Source organism: Curcuma longa, chromosome 8 (genome assembly GCF_044706935.1).
Source record: "Curcuma longa cultivar G26 ecotype Majalengka, Jawa Barat chromosome 8, ITB_CL_G26_1.1, whole genome shotgun sequence".
NCBI classification, from domain to species: Eukaryota; Viridiplantae; Streptophyta; class Magnoliopsida; order Zingiberales; family Zingiberaceae; genus Curcuma; species Curcuma longa.
The window spans coordinates 8780859-8799645 of NC_133868.1; the positions used below are offsets into that span (position 1 = coordinate 8780859).

Below are 18787 nucleotides of genomic sequence, written 5' to 3' on the forward strand. Positions count from 1 at the left end.
AATTCAACAATTAGCTCAGAGTATATTTTTATTTATTGGGTGAGCTAATCGATTGAGCTCGTACTGGTTTTCAATGGATTAAGCTACGACTTTCAAAGATAAACAATATTTTTATTTTTTAAATGTTTATTAACAAGCATCATTGGTGGTTGTGAGACTTTGATATTTTGTTGATTTGTGACCATTTAACTAAACGCTCGTTAAAAGTGCGTTAATAACTTTATTTTAATCTCTCTCCACGTGACGTGGAAGAGTAATCATATGAACGCGTTCATATGGCAAAGGTGGGTTCTACATATTTTTTTTATTTTTTTTAAGTATTATTAACACTCAAATGCTCTAATAAATATTTATCTTTGGGGCAGTTATTAGTACATGAATTAATTATGTCGATTTCAGTGACAATGATGTGTGCCCTCCCTTATCGGTCAAAATTATACCAAAATGAACCCCCATCTCCAAAAAATAATTGATGAACAAAAAATATATAGAAAAAATAGAAAATCTTCAAATTAATATTTGTTATGCCAAATTAAACCATTTGATGAACAAAAGTGTTATAACAGAATTGAAGTGAATTTAATCCAGTTAAAACCATAATTAAGTTATATATCTAATGATTTTAATCAAGCAAATAAATTTTACTTAAAAGTTATTATAATATAAGATATTTTTACCACGACAATAAGGAACCCTTTTAATTTTAATACTTTTTTAAGAAAAAAAAATGGGAAAAAAATACCAAGCCACAAAAGAAGAGCAAGAAAACAAAATCGCTTTCGTGCTGATAATTGGAGACAGCCTGTGGCGTGCCCCCACACAAATCGTCGTCTCCTCCAATTATTATTTGATCGGCGGCTTCCGATTTTTAGCCACACCTTCTTCGAAATTTCCAATTTTTATAATTTCCCCAACTAAATAAAGTTTTCCAGTTGACTTGACCAATAAGCATAAGTATTTGTTACGTCAACAACACCACATACAAGATTTACATTCCCATAATCGACAATTATCGATCAACCACGTTGAAGTTTGAACGATAATTAAGGGCTGCAATATTATTGACACCACACAATTGCAAAGACGCATGCAGTAAATGGTAAGAAAGTGATCACTATATCGGCATATGCAATAGAAGAAGCGGCCGGCGGCCGGCGGCCGGCGGCCGGCCTCAGCGACTCATCGACTGGGGTGGCGGCGGCATCGTCGCCATATGGCCCTGCCTTTCCATGTTCGCGTGCCATCCTGCACGAACAGATCCATCGAATTAACTTCCTTAATCTCAGCAACCTCGATCCCAAACAGATCGTCATCGTCATAATTCACCGATCGCAGTGCCCAAGTAGTGTAGCGTACCTATGTCCATGTCGAAGCCGCGGCGGGTGAGCTCGCGGTACATCTGGCAGAGGGAGCAGTACTCGCAGCAGCAGTGGACGAGGCAGTCGTTGCAGGGATCCTCGCGCAGCCCGTACTGAGCCCGCAGCTTGCTGCGGTAGAAGCACGAGTACAGGCAGGAGCACCCGGTCACGCAGAGGATCAGCACGTACAGCGCCCCGCTCGCCCCGCACGCTGTCCATACATACAGACTTGCGTTAATTATACATATAAGTAATCGATCATCATATAGATCGTTGACTAATGAATAATCGAACTCGATTACAAGTGGATCCTTTGTCGATGATCTCGGCGATCTGGCCGAACGTGATGCAGGGGCAGAGGCAGGTGATGCAGCCTGCGAAGAACACGCACGTCCGAGTTAATTAGTCATTTATAAGCATGAAATTGAACTGGCGGATGAGATCTGAAAGTGGAGAGATGTGTGTGTACAGTTTCTGCCATCATCGCCGCAGTCGCAGAGGCCGGTGGACCAGGGGCCGATGGTCGGAAGATGAGCTTGGAGATTAAAACCTGGCGGCACGGTCACCGGGAGCCCGGTGGACGGTGGTGGCGCACCGTAGTAGGCGTTGGGGGCCGGCGGCGGCGGGGCACCGTAGATGGGCTGCTGCTTTGAAGGGTACATGATGAGGAAGAGCAGGGGAAGGGAAGAATGAGATGAGTCTTCGTTTGCTGCTCTACTTAAAGTGTCTGCCTCGACCAATAAATCGCCGGTAAACTACGGGCGACTTGCCAAACTCAACTTGTGAAGGAAATTTCGAAGTCGTCGCCTTGGACTTGACTTTAATGGATAAAATTTGCACGGGGTAATCCTGCAGTTGCCGACGTTTTCCAATGAAAAGAAGTGGTTGCTGATTTCTTCCTCTACTAAATTATTATTTTGAGATAGATGAGACATTTACAATACGAGATTGATTATCATGCTAAAACTTTTGAAAGATACCACACGTTCTGCCAAATCGCTAGCGTGTCATTGCGCCAACCAAACACAGAACAAAAAAACTCAAATTGCACATACTACATTTCATACTCGGCACACAAATGCCTATATTTGATGTTACGGCAGTAAGGTGTAGACTGCTAGCAGGAGACTTAGGGTTCTGTATTTTACCGGATCCAACCCTTGTGTCGGCCTCCGTGGTTGACTCGACGAACAACCTGAGTCAGTCTGTGATTTGTGACCCGGATCCCCGAGTTCCTTTCATTATCGAATTCCACTTTACTCGGGGGCACAAAGCTGTCACCCTTCAGTGTTTCAATCTTAGTCCCGAGCCGAATCCTCGTGGAGACAAACTTTTAAGCCGAGTCGAATCCTCGTGGAAACAGACTCCTAAGCCGAGCCGAACCCTCCGTGGACTTGGCTCAGACTCGGTTCAGACAACTTTCAACTCTTGGTGCCCCTGCCCCATTAAATCTTACTCTTTCGATCATACAGAATCCCATGACTACCCATCATTCCTCCTGATCTACCTCTGCCACCAATTATGATCCCTACTTTGACAAACACGTACGAAATGAACCTTCAACTGAGTGTCAATGATGGGACTCCTACTCTGATCACTCCATTCCTTCTGACAATGTAATCACTAGTGATGGAACATTCTCATTAATTAGGATGGGATGTGATATCCCTCTCGCATATATAAGGAATTTCTCCCTTCAAAGCGAGGTATATATATGAGCACGTACACAAACCCTTATTTTTTACTGTTCTCCTTCTTCTTTCTCCCCTTCTTTTTTACTCGCTGACTTAACCATCGGAGTGGTTGCATTAGGGCACCCTTGACCTTCCTTTTCACGATTGCAATATTTGTAAGTTCATCTGGAAGTCCTCCACGACGCAACCTTGCTCCATCCTGATACTGAGAGGCTAGTGACGCATCCAGAAGTTGATCTCAACGGAAACATTTGATTCACAACACAATCATCATCAACCATATGATTAATAACTAATGAATGTCACACTTCATGAACAGAGTCAGAGAGGCATGCAGTAATGAAGTATCAAAGTAAACAGCAAATCGGCACATGGAAGAAGCAGTAAGCACCAAATCTAATGTCTATCAGCCTTCAGCGAGTCATGGCTTGAGGAGCCGGCGGCGGCGGCAATATCGTCGCCGCTTGCCCCTGCCTTTCCATGTTCGCGTGCCAACCTTAAATTCACAAATTAAATCCATCAAACTCAACCAATGAATCCCCAAACTAGCTAGCTAGCAGCGATTAATGTTCGTACCTATGCTCATGTCGAAGCCACGGCGGTTGAGCTCGCGGTGCATTTGGGCGAGAGAGCAGCACTCGCAGCAGCAGTGGATGAGGCAGTCGGGGCAGGGCTCCTCGCGCAGCCCGTACTGCGCCCGCAACTTACTGCGGTAGCAGCAGGAGTACACGCAGGCGCACCCGCCCGTCGCGAACATTATCAGCGCGTACAGCAACCCATTCGCCCCGCACGCTGTGCGATTAATTGCATGTTTCAATTATATTCCATCACGCCCATCACCAAAATCAATTAACCTACAATTATGTGTGATGAACTTACAACAGGATCCTTTATCGACGATCTCGGCGACTTGGCCGAACGTGACGCAGGGGCAGAAGCAGGTCGTGATGCCTGAAAGAATATATAACACGCACAAGCATCAAAACTAGAGGATTGAAGTAATCCGTATCCATATAAATGTACGTACAGTTTTTGGGATCGTCGTAGCAGTCGCAGAGGCCGGTGGACCAGGGACTCGTTGGCTGAGGAGTTTGGAAGTGGAAAGTACCCTGTGGCGCGGCCACAGGGACGCCGGTCGACGGCGGTGGCGGCCAGTGCGGAGGCGGAGGCGGTGGCGGAGGGGCGCTCGGAGCGTAGTAGGGATCTGGCTTGAAGGGATGCATGGCGCCGGAGGAGGAGACTAGGCAAGAATAATGGGATGAAGTAGTGTGTTCTTCATCCCTACTTAATTAGTAACTGCTTAATTCGACGGTTAGGGAAAAACCAAATTGCCTTTCGATATTTAGCAGATTAATTTAGTCGACTTATCGCATACACGTAGAGATCACCAAAACAAATTACAGGAAGCAAAATCCTAGAACATGTTTTTTCTCTCTCTCTCTTTTGTTATTTGTTTTTTCTTCTGAAATCAATTTATTTTAATTTAAAAAATCAATCAGATTCAGACGGGGATGCAGTAGCAGCGTCAGCCGTCGGATCAGTGCAGGAAGGCGGCTGCTACTCGCTTTACGAAGCGCCCCTTCATCCTCGGCCTCTTTTCGGCGTTAAGCTTCCTCACCTCGTACCGTATCTTCTTCGCGAACAGCCGCGTCCGCCGCTTCTCCCTGTACCGACTCACCCTCGCCTGCCTGCCCACGTCTACGGTCCCCTGCGCCACGCCGCCTCCCGCTCCTCCTCTTCCTTCCCCCCATCCGCCTCCCTGCTGCCATCGTTAGTTTAATTCATGACGTCGGAAACAATCGACTGAGACAAGATTTTGAATGATTTGTTGGGTTAGAATTTTAATTACCATGCAGTCGTTCCAACAGCTTGCTAGATTAATCTGCGGCCGCTCGCCGTCGGTCCACGGCGAGGAGCCGTTGGCGGACCATGCAGAGATGACGGCCTCGTAGTCGAGCCTCAGCCTCGCTGTCTTTGGTTCGTCGTGTTGGTCCTCTGTTTTTTCTTCATCCAGCTCGTCCTCTTCTTCTGCGGTCGACGACGAGCCTGGCCAGTCGAAGTCTAAATCCAGCGAGTCCCTCGTCGTGTGGATGTCCACCGGACAGTGCTGCTCTGCTTCGTCGGCCGGCTCTGCCTTCAGTTCCTTCGTGAAGTAATTCGCGTTGTCGAGCAGGCCGAGCTTCTCCATCGAGAACGTGGTGACGTCGCCACTGGCCTCGCCGAGGAGGCTTTCCATGTTGGCCGCGAACTCTGCGATCTCCACGTCTGACGGCAGGTGCTCGGCCATGCGGTCGGCGGCGTCGACGGTGGTAGTGGAAGAAGGGGTGTTGCCGTCCGACTCCACCGGCGGCTTCGCATCGTCGTCCCCAGACGAAGCGGAGCGGAACTCTGCCAGCGCGGGATCGAACTTCGGCACGCAGTAGAGCAGCTGCTCCTCCTCGACCGACGGCGACGTCTCGGCTAGCTCCGGAGGCCGCGGCACCACCCCCTTCTTCCCCTTCCGAGGGGTCCGAGCCTTCCGCTTGAACCCTCGGAGCCACGAGGGGACATAAAAATCCTCCTCAGCCTCTTCCTCGTCCCCGTCGAGTGCTGCGGCGCCGGAGGAGCACGAGGAATACTTGAGCCGGAGGCGGCGATGACGGCGTGCGAGCGGGTTGGCAGAGTGGACGGACGAGTCGCACGTCTGGCAAAGGAACGCGTCGTCAGCCGCGCAGTACCACCTGGCCCGGCGACTCGCGCAGCCGTCGCAGGATCGCGCCGTCTTCCCGGCCACGGCGGCGACGCACCGCTGCTTCTCGAGGTCGCTCATGTCTCTAACTACAACAACAAACGGCGCAATACAACACCGTCGAGCAGTGAGATCTCTAGTGACAAATATCCAAAATTGAAAAAACTTCGCTTCCCTTCCACTGTTAGGACGCAAGCGAAGTTAGAAGACTGTAAAGGGCGTAGGCCTCGGCGGGGACGCCGGACGCGCACTTTTGGGGCCGGAGGAGTGCACTTTTGCTGGCGCAGGAGGGACCCACAACCAGACCTTATCCCGTTCTCCATTGGACGAGAGGAAGGAGGGCATCCGCTTCTGCTCTCCCATTGGCCAGATCCTAGATTTCCAGCGGGGCCCACGAAAGCCCCTCGCGCTCGCCGCTCCCATCTCCAATAATTTAATTCCTCGCCTCGCCGTCGCTGTCGTTCCTGTTTTGCTATCGAATTAGCCTGCAAGAAGAACCAGAATTGTCTCGGTTGATCGATCTGAAGACTAGCAGTCAATTAAACCAGTCCGATATACTGAGGGTTAAAGTTTGATTGGATTTTGATGTGGTCCAGTTGTGTTACTGTTTGCACTTTGGCAGAAGAGACAGTAGGCATGGCGGATGGAGAGCCACGGTGACTCGCAGAGCTCATAGATAGGCACACTCTTTGTTCATTGGTGCTAAGTTTGATCCTTTGCTTCCATTTGTTTGGTGTCTGATATGTGCAAAGCACGAAGCAATGGCCAGAATGATTGATTCGCACTCCACTAAATGAACATCGTCGTCACCATGATTAATCCCACTTCAATAATTGCTTGGCGTAAATGAAGCAACCTTTAAGAATCTTGTATTGCAGCAAACACAGTTTCATACTGAATTAGCTGCGACACTTGTAATATCCACTTGTCATTTCACAGACATCTTCACAGAGAATACCATGTTTTATTGGGAATTCAGTCGACGTTTGCTGAAGAAGAGAAGATGGCAGGCAAGCATTTGGATGGCCACTGGGAGGGCGACAATTCACCGAATGAATGAATCAGGTGGATTTTGGTCCCTATTGGGGCAGTGTCAGTGTCGACGAGAGGGACCTGCGTTGGTGCCACACTAACATTGATATCTTGGACAGTGAAGCCTTGTGCATACCACCACCGTGCATGGGCTCATCTCTATCCAAATTAGATGAATTAAGGTCCCCTGCCTGTCCCCCTCCTGTAAAAGTTTCCACAACCCAACAAAACATGAAAATTCTAAAATACATTTAGGTGTTTGCATTCCAAAGAAGAGCAGATGAAAGGATGTATGAGAACGAGGGTTGTAAAAGTTAGAAACAGTTCACATTTAGATGATCTAATTGTATTTGTCTGTGGAACTAATAAATATGGACTTTTGAAATGATTTAGGTAATTGGCCTCCTTTTGTTCCTCTTTCACCTCACAATTTGTTGGGCTTTAATTCTTCATGGACTTTTGCCTCATTAACTATCTTAAGTTATTTGAGTTAATCAATAAACTTAGCAAATTATTTATCACTTGTTTTTCAGATGGCTAAGGTATGACTGAACTGCCCTCGCCTCACCCAACTCTTAATTTCTCAAGGAAATTTTGCCCTTGGCCTTCTCAATCTTAACCTCTTGTCCACTCTGCTGATCCCCAAGTTCGGCAACTCCGGCCATTGGAGGCTAAGCTATGAACGGAATTGAGCTCCTTCTCCAACTTTAACAGACCTATACGTAAGTCTTAGCATTGATCTAGCTGAATTCCAACAAGTTTTCTTATGTGCTGAATCTCAATCCAACACCAATTGAACCAGGGGAATGCAAGACAATCCTGTCGAACCTAATTAAGCCTCACTTTATGTGATTAAAATTCTCTGCCTACATTAACCTCAACCCATAGGTCTGGTGTCCATCATATTCATAGCCATGTAACATGGTTGACTACTGAGCCACAAGTGTTCTTACCCTGTTCTGTAGAAAAAGCCAACACTAGTTTCACATGTAGCTTAATTGTATGCAGCAATCTCTTCAGCAAGGCATAGATACTGCCATCCATATTACTGTGGATTGATTGAACTTGCCTCACAAGTTCAGCGATTGTGATGGACTAAAAGTATGTAGCAAGTGCTAAATCTTTCCATACGTTCTTTTTACATTTTTGAAAGACTGTGGATGTGTTCTCATCTCATCACAGTAGCAAGATCATTTTCAAAGGTAGAAAAACAAAAGAAAATAAAAAACTAAGTTCCAAGACTTTGATGGCTTGCTCGCTCATGTCGTGCCCTTCTTCTCTCATCTGTCGTTTTCAGTCTTTTCCTGATTTGTCGTTGGAACTTTGAAGATTTGTTGACTTACTGCTTGTGGTTAGTTCAAACTATTAGGAGGATTAGTGACAATGAGCGTTGATGGTGTGCTGTAAAGCTAAGACTTGTGCCAAATTGATTGGATTAGAGATATAATCTCAATGAAACTCGTGTCTTAAATAAAACTGATGATGGACACTTCACTATCTGATAGAACCTTAGTGGGTTCCATTATATGATACAGATTATATGAAATACCAGCTCACTATATTTTTCCTTACAGAATAAGAGTAGATTAGTCATGCAATTCTCTCCCTCCTATCTATGATTTATACACTTTTGTTGCCTTTTGGAAGAAGAGTCCATCTCTTTGATGGCTATGTTTTTGCCAAGATATGCCACCAATTACCTAATCCTCTGTCCTTGCCTCCCAACTCTGTAATCCGTGATTCCTTATGCATTTTATATTAATTTCATATGCACATACAAAATGGTAAGAGATTTACTGCATTCATCCAACTTCAACCAGTGTTCCCATGAAACTTTATCTTTCTCCTTATAAAATGTAAATCTCTGAAACTGTTGCAAAATGTTATCTTTCTTCCAGTTCATCACTTTTCTCTGCCTCATTTCTATATAGTTTTTGTTTGCCTGATGCTTGCGTTAGGTTGGTAAAGTTAGTCGCGGCATGCTGACAAACTGAACTACCCAGTCATCTTCATAAAATTAAATATTAGAAATACAGATGTTTAAGAATTGAGTTGGTTGGTGTAAATCAAACTAGTTTTTTCTTTTCTTTTCAAACAACTGAAAAGATCCATGCATACTTTTTTTACTTCGAAATTGCTCCATGAAACTCATTCAGAAAGTGTTGGTGGATAGTGAAGCACAAAATTTTACTTTTAGAGCACCATCTACCCAACAATTGCAGATTCCATTCATAAGACTACAAAAGTCCACACAACTAACGTGGAGGGAAAGGAGCTAATGTAAACTATGATACTTTCTGGTGGAGAATTGGAAGCCATTAGCAGCTACTCAAATTGCACCAGTGAGTTTCCTTGAGAATATACAAAGTTATGTTTTCCCTTGAGCATACTGAACTAAATATCAGCTATGGCATGTTTTGATGATCGATTAGGCAATAATCTCATCCGGGATTTCAGCAAATCTCGTTCGCTTCTGCAAGAGCCAAAGAGACAAAGTTAAATTCGATAAATCCACAATTTTAGATCCTAAAAGGTAGCACTTGCAAAAGTCAACTTCAGTCTGAAAGAAAGTAATCAACTTAATTTAAGGAAGTAGTTTTTGAATCTAATGGCTTCTCGAGATAAATTACTGACGTATTAGATTAGTTTGAGTACTGAAAGGGGTGAAAGATTGATCGGCGTTCTGAAATATAAAACTTAAAACAGAGTTTTCTAATCAATTTATCGTTGTTAAAGGAGTGCGTTGAATCCCAGGAATGATGTGTGATATATCAGAGTTAATGGTTATGAATACCTCCTTCCGGCCATTGGTAACGGCCGAGATCGCCGGCTCCGCCGCCGCCCCGCCGTCCGTGACGATGCATAGCTCGGTGATCTTCTTGGCGGCCTCGGCGGGGCTCCTGCTCTCCCGCATCAGCTTCTCGACTTGGGACTTGGGAAGGCGCATCTTGAGCTGGACCACCCCGTTCGCGGCCTCGTCTACCGCCATAGCTGACGTCCGCCGGGCCACCGACGACACGTCCGACATGGTCCGGCGGGAGATCTTGAGGCTCTCCAGCCTCTCCTTGGCGCTCACGCGCAGCGCACCCGACCAGGCCCTGCCGGCCGGCGACCACGAGTCCGCCGCCGCCGCCTGTGTCGGCTTCAGTCGGGGAAGCTGGACGAGGAAGTAGAGCTTCCCTGGCTTCAGGGCGGCGTCCTGATCCAGCGGCCGAGCGCGGACACCGCTCCGCGTGACGTCGTCGGAGTCGAGGAGGTTGTATCCAGGGTAATCCTCGAGCACTTGGCCGGCTAGTGCCGGCGACTTGAGCTTGATGGTGCTACCGTCGAGCTTCATCACTTTCACGAACTTCTTCTTTCTGCTGAGGCCGTTGCCCATCTTTTTCTCGACGGCGAGGAAGAACTTGCGACGGTTCGAAATCGAGAAGCGAAGAAGAACTATAGTTTCCAAGAATCACCGCAGTGCGAGCAACGTGGAGTGTTGGTGCTGGTCAAAAAAATCCAGCAAGGGAAGTTCTGAGTGGCGAATTTATCTATTATTTAACTCACGTTGAATCTCCATTGCGGGCAAGGCAGCACAAACCCTGAAACTACGGGTGTCTTCTTCACCTTCGACGCTATCCATCCCAGCTCCTTTTAACCGGTGCGGTGAAAGGGATTCGCGTAAAGTTGGTAGTGAAGATCTAGAGGCACCGCCACCTACCACTAATCAGTTTGGCGAAATCCCATGCGATGACCAAGGCGCAGCAGTCAAATCTATCAGTTTTTCCACCTTTTTAGGAAAAAAGATCTTTCTTCCTTTCCCTCCTGTTCTAATTAAGGCCTTTTCTGTTTAACTGTTTCTTTGAAAAAAAAAAGTTAACAAGTCGTCGATCGAGAGAGTCATATCAAATTAAGAAGGTTTAACTCCTTAGATCTTCGTGATGTATTGTATAACGTATCGAATCAATTTTCTCTTCTCGCCTTAAAAGAACATTCAAAGATGCTCGACAATTAGACCAGGAAGGAATCATTAAGCAGTAATTAATGAACACATATCTGTGCCATGCATAGGCCGGCCTTTTATCTATGAGAGCCTGAACCCTCGTCATCCATTATTTTCAGTTGTATTTCTTTTTTTTTTCATCAGTCATCGGCCCAATTAGAACCTTTCCTGATATGGATTATTTTCTGGCCCAATTAAATGATGGGCCGTCTGTAGAAGCCCAAGTAAGGTTTCCATGATGAAATGATATAATAGGAATTGTCAGTCATCCTCGTCTCCGGTTTCTGTACGGATCGAGCCCAAGAATGCTATGAATTGTCTGGCATGTTTCATCAGGAGACAGCGAGCAATAATGAGTTATGGAGCAACTATATATTCTTCCTCCAATCTCTCTCTTTGGATCCATCTCTCCACAGCACATGAAAACATGCATTTCGCCTCAATCCCTTAGAAACATTCGCTTGGATCGTAGCTAATAATTCGCTTGGATCGCTGACGAGTTCTATCGTGGTGGTGTTCTATGAGCAGCCAGTGGATCGGATAGTATCAGACGACCAGATCGAGACAAAGTTAACTAAATACTCAGCACCAAGCCAACAGCTAGATAGTGTAATATAAGCCTCACCAGCTTTAATTCATTTTCAGTGTTAGGTAGAAGATGATCAAGTCCTGTGCATCCTGTTCATGATCCTTGGCGCCTTTAGATGATGGAGTAGTCCGAGCTATCATGGTTTGGTTTGGTACACCATAAAACCCAGCAGGCTACTACTGAACTCTGCCTTAATTCTCACACATTACTAGCTGCTGCAGATTAATGAGGGTAGGTCTGTTTACCCAAGTGCAGATTGAAGTGCAGTAAGAAGGTTAGTGCACAAGGAACGTTGCCTCAGTTATTGAGAGCTCGAGATGTATAGTTTCTATTGGGGGCGGGACAGTGACGTAGGAAGGTGGCGAGGCCATCAATTCAATCCTCGTCGGCTTAATTGTAAGAGTGCGATAAAAGGGCAAAGAAATGGAAAGGTTGTGGCACAATTGCATCGACATGTACGAAGATGTTAAGCGAGTGCAGAGAAAAGAAGGGCAGCTTTTCTGATAGCTGTGAAATGGATGGCGACGCCACAGGGAAAGGAAGAAGAAGCAAATAATTATGATATATATATATATATATATATATATATAAATATAATTCTTACTGTCTCTGTTGGACAGGCGTTTCCAATACGTCATTGGGCAAGTTGAATTATGGATATTGTTTCACTGTCGATCACTGTTGAGCTTGATATTAACTTGAGAATGAAAGGACATTTTTTTCCCTCCGTTTGACGATTCTTTGTTATTTTTTATTTTCAAATGTGTAACTTGTCTTGTCGTTGCTTGGCAAGAGGAAGTTTTTCTTTATTCTCTTTGTTTCTTTATGTCATCTGTTAATCAAGCCATCTTTGCCTTTGCCTGTTTATTTTAAAGCAGAAGAAGCTGAAGCATTTGTTGCCACTCGTTTATTTTAACGAGCATTTCCATGATCGATCGCCATTAGTCCACTCGATCGCCTTTTGCTGTTCTTTATCTTCTGATTTTCTTTTCTTTATTTTATCCCCTTAAAACATTGGCGTTTGATCTTTTGCTAACAATTCTTCCATATTCATGTAGTCGCTCGATCGAGAGAAGAAATTCAGCATGCATGCTTACAAAATGTCTGATGTTATGATGCGTCGTAGCACATTCTTGTTAGTTATTGCATTCATTAAAGAAGCTTATCTTTGTTGATGTTAGATCTAGATAGAATTCATATATATTTTTATAGCGGTATGATATTGTCTATTTTGGGTCCACGCCCTCGTGATTTTGTTTGTTTTTGGGCGTTACCCAAAAGGTCTCGTACCAATGAAATATTTTCCATTGAGAGCTCCTCCTTAACAGTCCCAACATATCGCTTATTAGAACGAATCCCAATGGACCCAACCCCTTAACAGTCCCAACGGACCTCTAATAAGAGTCTCTACCATATGGACCCGTTCTGATACCACTGTCAAATCCGATGAAATCCAAATATATCTCAACGGTATTATATTGTCCACTTTGGGCTCACGCCTTATGATTTTATTTTTGAACTTTACCCAAAAGATCTCATACCAATGGAATATTTTCTATTTTATGACATTAAGATTTTTTTCATGCATTTTTAATATGAAACTTTGATTATATTCTAACAGTTGATGGGATGATCATCTTAATTTCTAGGGCTGATCTCATGATCGCATAATCAAGTAGGATAATATATATTGTGTTTATAGAAAATTAAATCATCGGCATATTAATTTAAACTATTCAAATTCGAATTAAGAATAGTTAATCCATCTAGATTTATAAAATTATTTTAACATCCACTACTTTAAGCGCCATATATAGGAATTAATACAACTTGGAATTTATATATAGATAATTAAGGTCGGTCGACATGTATTTTGTGATGATTAATTATACTCTCAAAATATAATCTAATAATAACCAAAAAAATCCAGCGTGGACAACTGTGTGATGAGATAAATATGATAATTAATTAATTAAATGTGGTAGACCGATCGATATTAATTGCTACATCTGAAAGAAAAATCACACCTCGTAACAAAAACCATAATAAAAAAATGGTTAGTTGAGGCCACTTTAGTGCGCGCCTTTTATTAATACTAGCAGGTGGTACATGCACCGCGCGATGCGCGGTGTGTGCCATAAGTATTGGTATTCGTAATTGGTAGTTTAAATATAAGTATAAATACAAACATGTTCACGTAAAAAGAAAGGCTTGCATATGCTAAAATTGAATTAAATATATAGAATTGACATATAATATTTTACTAATGAAAATAAATTTGAAACCAAATTAAGTTTCAGACCAACAAAACGTTTAGAGGAAGGGCAATAAGCTAATCCCTAGAAAAGATAATGAACATAAAAACTAAAATAAACAGAATAATTACATATATAAGCACAATTTCGCTTCGCTCTAAAATTCCCAACACCTTTGGGCAGCAAGCAAAAGCAAATGCTTCATGCACCAAGGATGCACCAAGGATGCATCATACAAAAGAGTATACAAAAGTTTTTTTCATGAACATTGTATCAAACAAAAGTTTCTTAGTTTCTTCAGTCATGAAGAACTGATTACATCTAAACACATTCTTCATGTATGAAGAATCCATCAGAAGCACTCAAAATCAGCCTGATAAAAAGATTAACTTAACAAAAGTTTCTTCATAAACCTTAGAAAAGCGATGCTATGCTTTAGGCTTTGCGTCTTTTGGGGTTTCTTTCTTCACTATCGTCATCAGAAGCAGCTGGATCTTCAAATCTAAATTTTTCAGTAAGAGATGTGCGCATGTCTAAGCTTGTAGCTTTCTCAGTGTCTAGAACATTCAATAATATTTAAGAATGTATGTGTCACAAATCTCTTAAATTTTAAAGACAAGCATAGTGTTTACCTAAACTAATTATACAGTACAACAATGTCAGTAATGTTACCTGGAGAGAGCAATGGCAGAGTAACATCGGTTGCATACTCCTGAATATTTAGGTTTTCTTCTTTGGAATTTAACACTCCTGAGCTTTCACAAATTGGATGAGTCAGTAGATTTGATGACTTTTCCACATGCTTGTATTCGACACAATATACAATGGAGTATTTGTGCTGCGATTCTTTATCCTTTTGTTTTGAAGGTTTGATCTGGATTATATATTCTTTTGTTTCCAAAGATGAATGGACACTATCAATATGCATCTGCCAAAAACATAAGGAAACTAATTATATTTCTTACTGACCGGTAAATGAATGCATTGATTGGTTTGCTACAACATGAAAGTGAAATATGATCCATTCTGATTATAAGTTTTATAGTTAATATTATAAATACAAAGCTATGTATATAAAGACTTGTCTACATTTGAATAATTTTGTTAATATGAACATGTGACAATTAAAATTGCGCACCATAATTTAATCATAATATAATCACATGATAACCAAGATATCAAGTCTTAACAACACACTTTAGTTGTTAAAAGGCCAAAAGACATAGAAATATAAATGGGGCCAATAGTTGGTTAGCCTCATGATAAAATGGGTAGAAAGACACAAAATTTCCCAAGTATTTCTTACAAGCTTGCCACAAACAAAGTTTTCATAAAATTTGCCACAAGTGAAGACTGTCTTGTTTCTTTAAAATAGAGATAACACTAAACCAAAAGGCATTTTCTAGTTGAAGAAGAAAGATTTCAAAATAAACTTTGAACATTGATTATGAAGAAAAAATTTTTATCTCAAAGTATAGATAAATCAATTCACATAGATAACTGAAAGGAAAAAAAACCTTGGAAAAAAGCATTTAAAGAAGAATAAGATATAAAAATATAACCAACTTTTGAAGGTGTCTTCATAGCTTCTGTTGCAGTTAAGCCTAAGATTTGCTCAGCCATTTCTCCAAAAAGAGTTGCTGTAATGGCACCACTTTCATCACTTAGATTAATCTCAAACCGACACCTATAAATATTTCAAAACATGATGGCAGAAAATTAGAGCAATATATAAGAAATTAACCTCAAACTGACATCTATAAATATTTCAAAACATGATCGTAGAAAATTAGAACAATATATAGGAAAAAGAAAATGCTATCGAACTACCTTGGTTCAGCTAATTGCTTTTCATTGCAGAAATTGCATGTGTATTCATAATGATAGGCAGCTGTGGTTGCGTGGAAGCATTTTTTGCATGCCATATAGTAATATTTTTGGATGATTTCCTTGAAGTTTATTTTGGCCTTGATAAGAGCTACCTGATCATGCATGAACAAACAATAGAATAGGAATTTCCTTGAAGCTTAATTTTTCCATATAGCAATTATCTTTAAGCAAACAATTATGTTACTCATGCATAAAAACTTTAGATTACTCTAAAAGTGGATGGATAAGTGAATAATTACCTTTTGAAATGGCAAAATATTGGCAAGCAATGTAATGTTGCTATCTGTAGGAATGGTCACATTGTGAGTATGCTGATTTGTGCCCTTGCCAATGACATAGTCTTGAATCATTTTTCTATTTCTCTTTACCCTTTAATAACAAACAAATAAATTAACATGTTACTTAAAATAGGAAGAAGAAATATAATGTTTTATTTTTTATAGGGAGGCAAAATAAGATATATAGTACTGACCAATTTTTCAAACGCATAGCTTCAGCAATAGGTGGGTCAACAAGCAAAACTGAGTTGAAATGTGTAGATAATTCAATCCCTATGAAATTGATTGGTTGATTAAAAATTGGATATAAAAGACAAATAGTTATATATAGCAAAAGAAGCAAGTTAATAAGAAAAGGTGTTACCATTGAAATAGGACACCCGAAGTCGCCGTGCTATCAAAATAGGAAATTTTTTCACTTCGTTCAAGAGAATTGTCCCTTCATTAACAAGAAAGTCTTTCCAAATTGATAACATTATGGAATGCATGCTTTACAGAAAGGAAAAAAAATAAAACAGTTAATATGGAGAAAATAAAAGTGCGCAAAATTAATAAAACAATGGTAAATCAAAACTTGTCTCAACATACCTATCATCAATTAGAAGAAACTTTTGGACATTAGTGGGGCCATGTTTTGTTGATACAGCTTTGACAGGAAATGCTTCAACCACAATTCCGATGATATCTACAATGTGTATACCAAATATTGTAAGAAAGACTAAATTCTAAAGTAATGGGATAAAAGTTAATTATTGCTCACCAACAACAGCATCTTTTTTGTCCACATGTTGGCCAAGATCTTGAAATGGAGTGAAGTCATACTTGATTGGAAGAACAATGATATCATCATCGATTTCTTCAATAACTGTATCAACACCTATTACCCATTGCATCAGAACATTAGCTGGTCTATATTTTGGATCTTTGATCTCTCTAATTTGAGCATTGCTGATGCGATACTTTTTATAAGGTTGGAGTTTCGAGGCCATTGTTTCAATTGCTCTATTAAACATGATTCCTTCAACCTTAGCTCCCTGTGCAGCGTTAATTTTGAAAGTTACAATTAGGAAAAATTTGTATGTAGACACATCTGATAAAACATAACTACATCTAACAGAGCATATATAACAAAACGAGGTATATGATTTGCTAAATAAAAAAAATTCAATCTAATAAGGAATATGAATTTTGCTAAAGAAGAAATTGAATACTAAATTTTACCTGAGTATCAGAAAAAATAAATTTTTGAAATTTCGTAGGGCTTTTCATAGACTGAATAAGGTTCAGTTTTTCTTCAACAGTAATAGTAGCCACCCAAGGTTGATCATCATTTGTCAACTTATCAATCGGAACAGTAGCCATGACACTAAAAAAAATTGGTGTAAAAATATATTAGAAAAATGAAATAGTAAATTTACTATCTTTAATTTTGAAGCATGAGCAAAAACATGATAATGTTATTGAAATGGTACAAACCTTAACACACAAAAAAAAAGAAGAGTTCTGAGTGCGTATCAATGTTGTGCCAGAGCAAACACTTCTTTATAAACTACATTACTTGTTTTTGTGTCATTTTTTTTTCATCAAAAGTAGGAGGAATAATAAGAACCCTCACAGCTTCAGTAGTTTTAGCTCTTGAAAGAGCAACATATAATTGACCATGGGAGAAAACAGGTTCTTTTAGATACAAACCAACATAATCTAATGTTTGGCCTTGGGATTTGTTTATTGTCATGGCAAAACATAATTTAACTGGAAATTGCACTCTCTTGAATGAAACTCCACAGTTTTCGGTGTTAAGGCTATGAAGAGAAATTTTAGGTATGAAAACAATTTGCCCCTTGTGTTGACCAAAAGCTATTTCAGCAGTAATTATACTCTGTCCTAATTCTCTGCAAATTAACCTTGTTCCATTGCAAAGTCCATCAGTTGGATTTAAGTTTCTAAGAAGTATTATGGGACAATTATGTTTTAGCAGTAGTTTATGAGGAGGCAGTCCTCTTGGATTCAAGGAATTTAAAAAATCTTCAAAATCTCCTTGATGTCTCTCATCAAGAGTTTTATCAACACTTGTATAAATATGTAAAGAACCAGGAAATCGCTCAATCAGTAGATGGTTAATGTCATCAACAGCATTGTTTCTTGGAGCTAAAACACATCTATTGATCATTTGTATGGGATCTTGTGCATAGAAGTTTAAGTCTCTGAAAACACAGTTGATCAACCTGTCGAATATCTTTAATCCATTAAAAATGAAGAAAACTTGAATGCAAAAGAAATAAAGTAAAAAATGTAAATAAATTCTGTGTAAGGAATAATTATCTCATGTGGTAAACTGATATCATCATTTTCATCAACCAGTTCTCTTCCTTCACCCACCCTTAATAAAAATTCAGAAAATATTGGATCAAGAATGGCTCTAAAATAAAAAAATATTTTTGGTATTTGAATAACTTATTTTTAGGCCTACTAAAGTCGCTCACGGGAGTCACTCACGAACCAACCCGCCGTGGTGGCCCGCTCGTCCACCAATTAAATAGAAGTCTACGCGAATACGTGTGCTGTGCATGCATGTCGCTGCATGCCGCCTCCGACTTCACGTGGATCTGAGTCACCAACGGCGGAAAGGCAATCGTAAAGAAACAAATTAACACGAATTAATTAAAGAAAGAATATTAGTTAATTAAATAAATAATTAATTAGAATTGAAGAAAAAAGAAGAAGAAAAAAGAGAATCAAACTCTTCTATCTTTTGCTTCTGGAGCCAGGCCAGGCTGATCAAATGAAACTCCTTTAATGTTTTTCTTTTTTATCGTCCACGAATTAAGGGCACAAAAGTAGTAGGGGGGCACGGATGGGACCTACTCATTTTCACTTGCTCCTCATCTTCGTGCGTTGTCGTTACCGCGATCGGCCGCCCGATGGAGGATTGACTTTTGTCTAAAGTTGTGATGCGACTTCCGGCTTTTCATCGAGAA

General features: G+C 41.1%; 5 protein-coding genes across 6 annotated transcripts; all 5 read right to left on the bottom strand.

Moving 5' to 3' along the window:
- Window positions 1-924: 924 nt before the first annotated feature.
- On the bottom strand, window positions 925-2122 carry LOC141833081 (protein PLANT CADMIUM RESISTANCE 3-like). The gene is made up of 4 exons (XM_074720478.1): window positions 1828-2122; window positions 1661-1732; window positions 1357-1569; window positions 925-1245 (listed from the first exon to the last, which is right to left on the bottom strand). Exons 1-4 carry the CDS (start codon window positions 2018-2020, stop codon window positions 1172-1174), a joined length of 552 nt encoding a protein of 183 aa, XP_074576579.1. The 5' UTR covers window positions 2021-2122; the 3' UTR covers window positions 925-1171.
- Window positions 2123-3383: 1261 nt separating this feature from the next.
- On the bottom strand, window positions 3384-4275 carry LOC141833029 (cell number regulator 2-like). The gene is made up of 4 exons (XM_074720413.1): window positions 4080-4275; window positions 3932-4003; window positions 3629-3844; window positions 3384-3548 (listed from the first exon to the last, which is right to left on the bottom strand). Exons 1-4 carry the CDS (start codon window positions 4273-4275, stop codon window positions 3466-3468), a joined length of 567 nt encoding a protein of 188 aa, XP_074576514.1. The 3' UTR covers window positions 3384-3465.
- Window positions 4276-4391: 116 nt separating this feature from the next.
- Window positions 4392-6015, bottom strand: LOC141833028 (zinc finger protein CONSTANS-LIKE 16-like). Of its 2 annotated transcripts, none has more exons than XM_074720412.1 (2): window positions 4902-6015; window positions 4392-4811 (listed from the first exon to the last, which is right to left on the bottom strand). In XM_074720412.1, exons 1-2 carry the CDS (start codon window positions 5859-5861, stop codon window positions 4590-4592), a joined length of 1182 nt encoding a protein of 393 aa, XP_074576513.1. In that variant the 5' UTR covers window positions 5862-6015; the 3' UTR covers window positions 4392-4589. The 2 variants fall into 2 exon arrangements, with proteins under 2 accessions (XP_074576513.1, XP_074576512.1); XM_074720411.1 differs by having other exon boundaries at window positions 4392-4814.
- Window positions 6016-9135: 3120 nt separating this feature from the next.
- LOC141833710 (uncharacterized protein At1g66480-like) lies at window positions 9136-10436 on the bottom strand. Its single transcript, XM_074721200.1, has 2 exons — window positions 9607-10436; window positions 9136-9285 (listed from the first exon to the last, which is right to left on the bottom strand). Exons 1-2 carry the CDS (start codon window positions 10189-10191, stop codon window positions 9241-9243), a joined length of 630 nt encoding a protein of 209 aa, XP_074577301.1. The 5' UTR covers window positions 10192-10436; the 3' UTR covers window positions 9136-9240.
- A 3614-nt stretch (window positions 10437-14050) lies between these two features.
- Window positions 14051-17279, bottom strand: LOC141834113 (replication protein A 70 kDa DNA-binding subunit B-like). The gene is made up of 10 exons (XM_074721561.1): window positions 17031-17279; window positions 16570-16843; window positions 16398-16494; window positions 16174-16298; window positions 16004-16082; window positions 15771-15900; window positions 15472-15623; window positions 15208-15328; window positions 14314-14569; window positions 14051-14198 (listed from the first exon to the last, which is right to left on the bottom strand). The coding sequence occupies exons 1-10, from the start codon at window positions 17169-17171 to the stop codon at window positions 14077-14079; spliced, it is 1497 nt and encodes a 498-aa protein (XP_074577662.1). The 5' UTR covers window positions 17172-17279; the 3' UTR covers window positions 14051-14076.
- Window positions 17280-18787: the final 1508 nt, after the last annotated feature.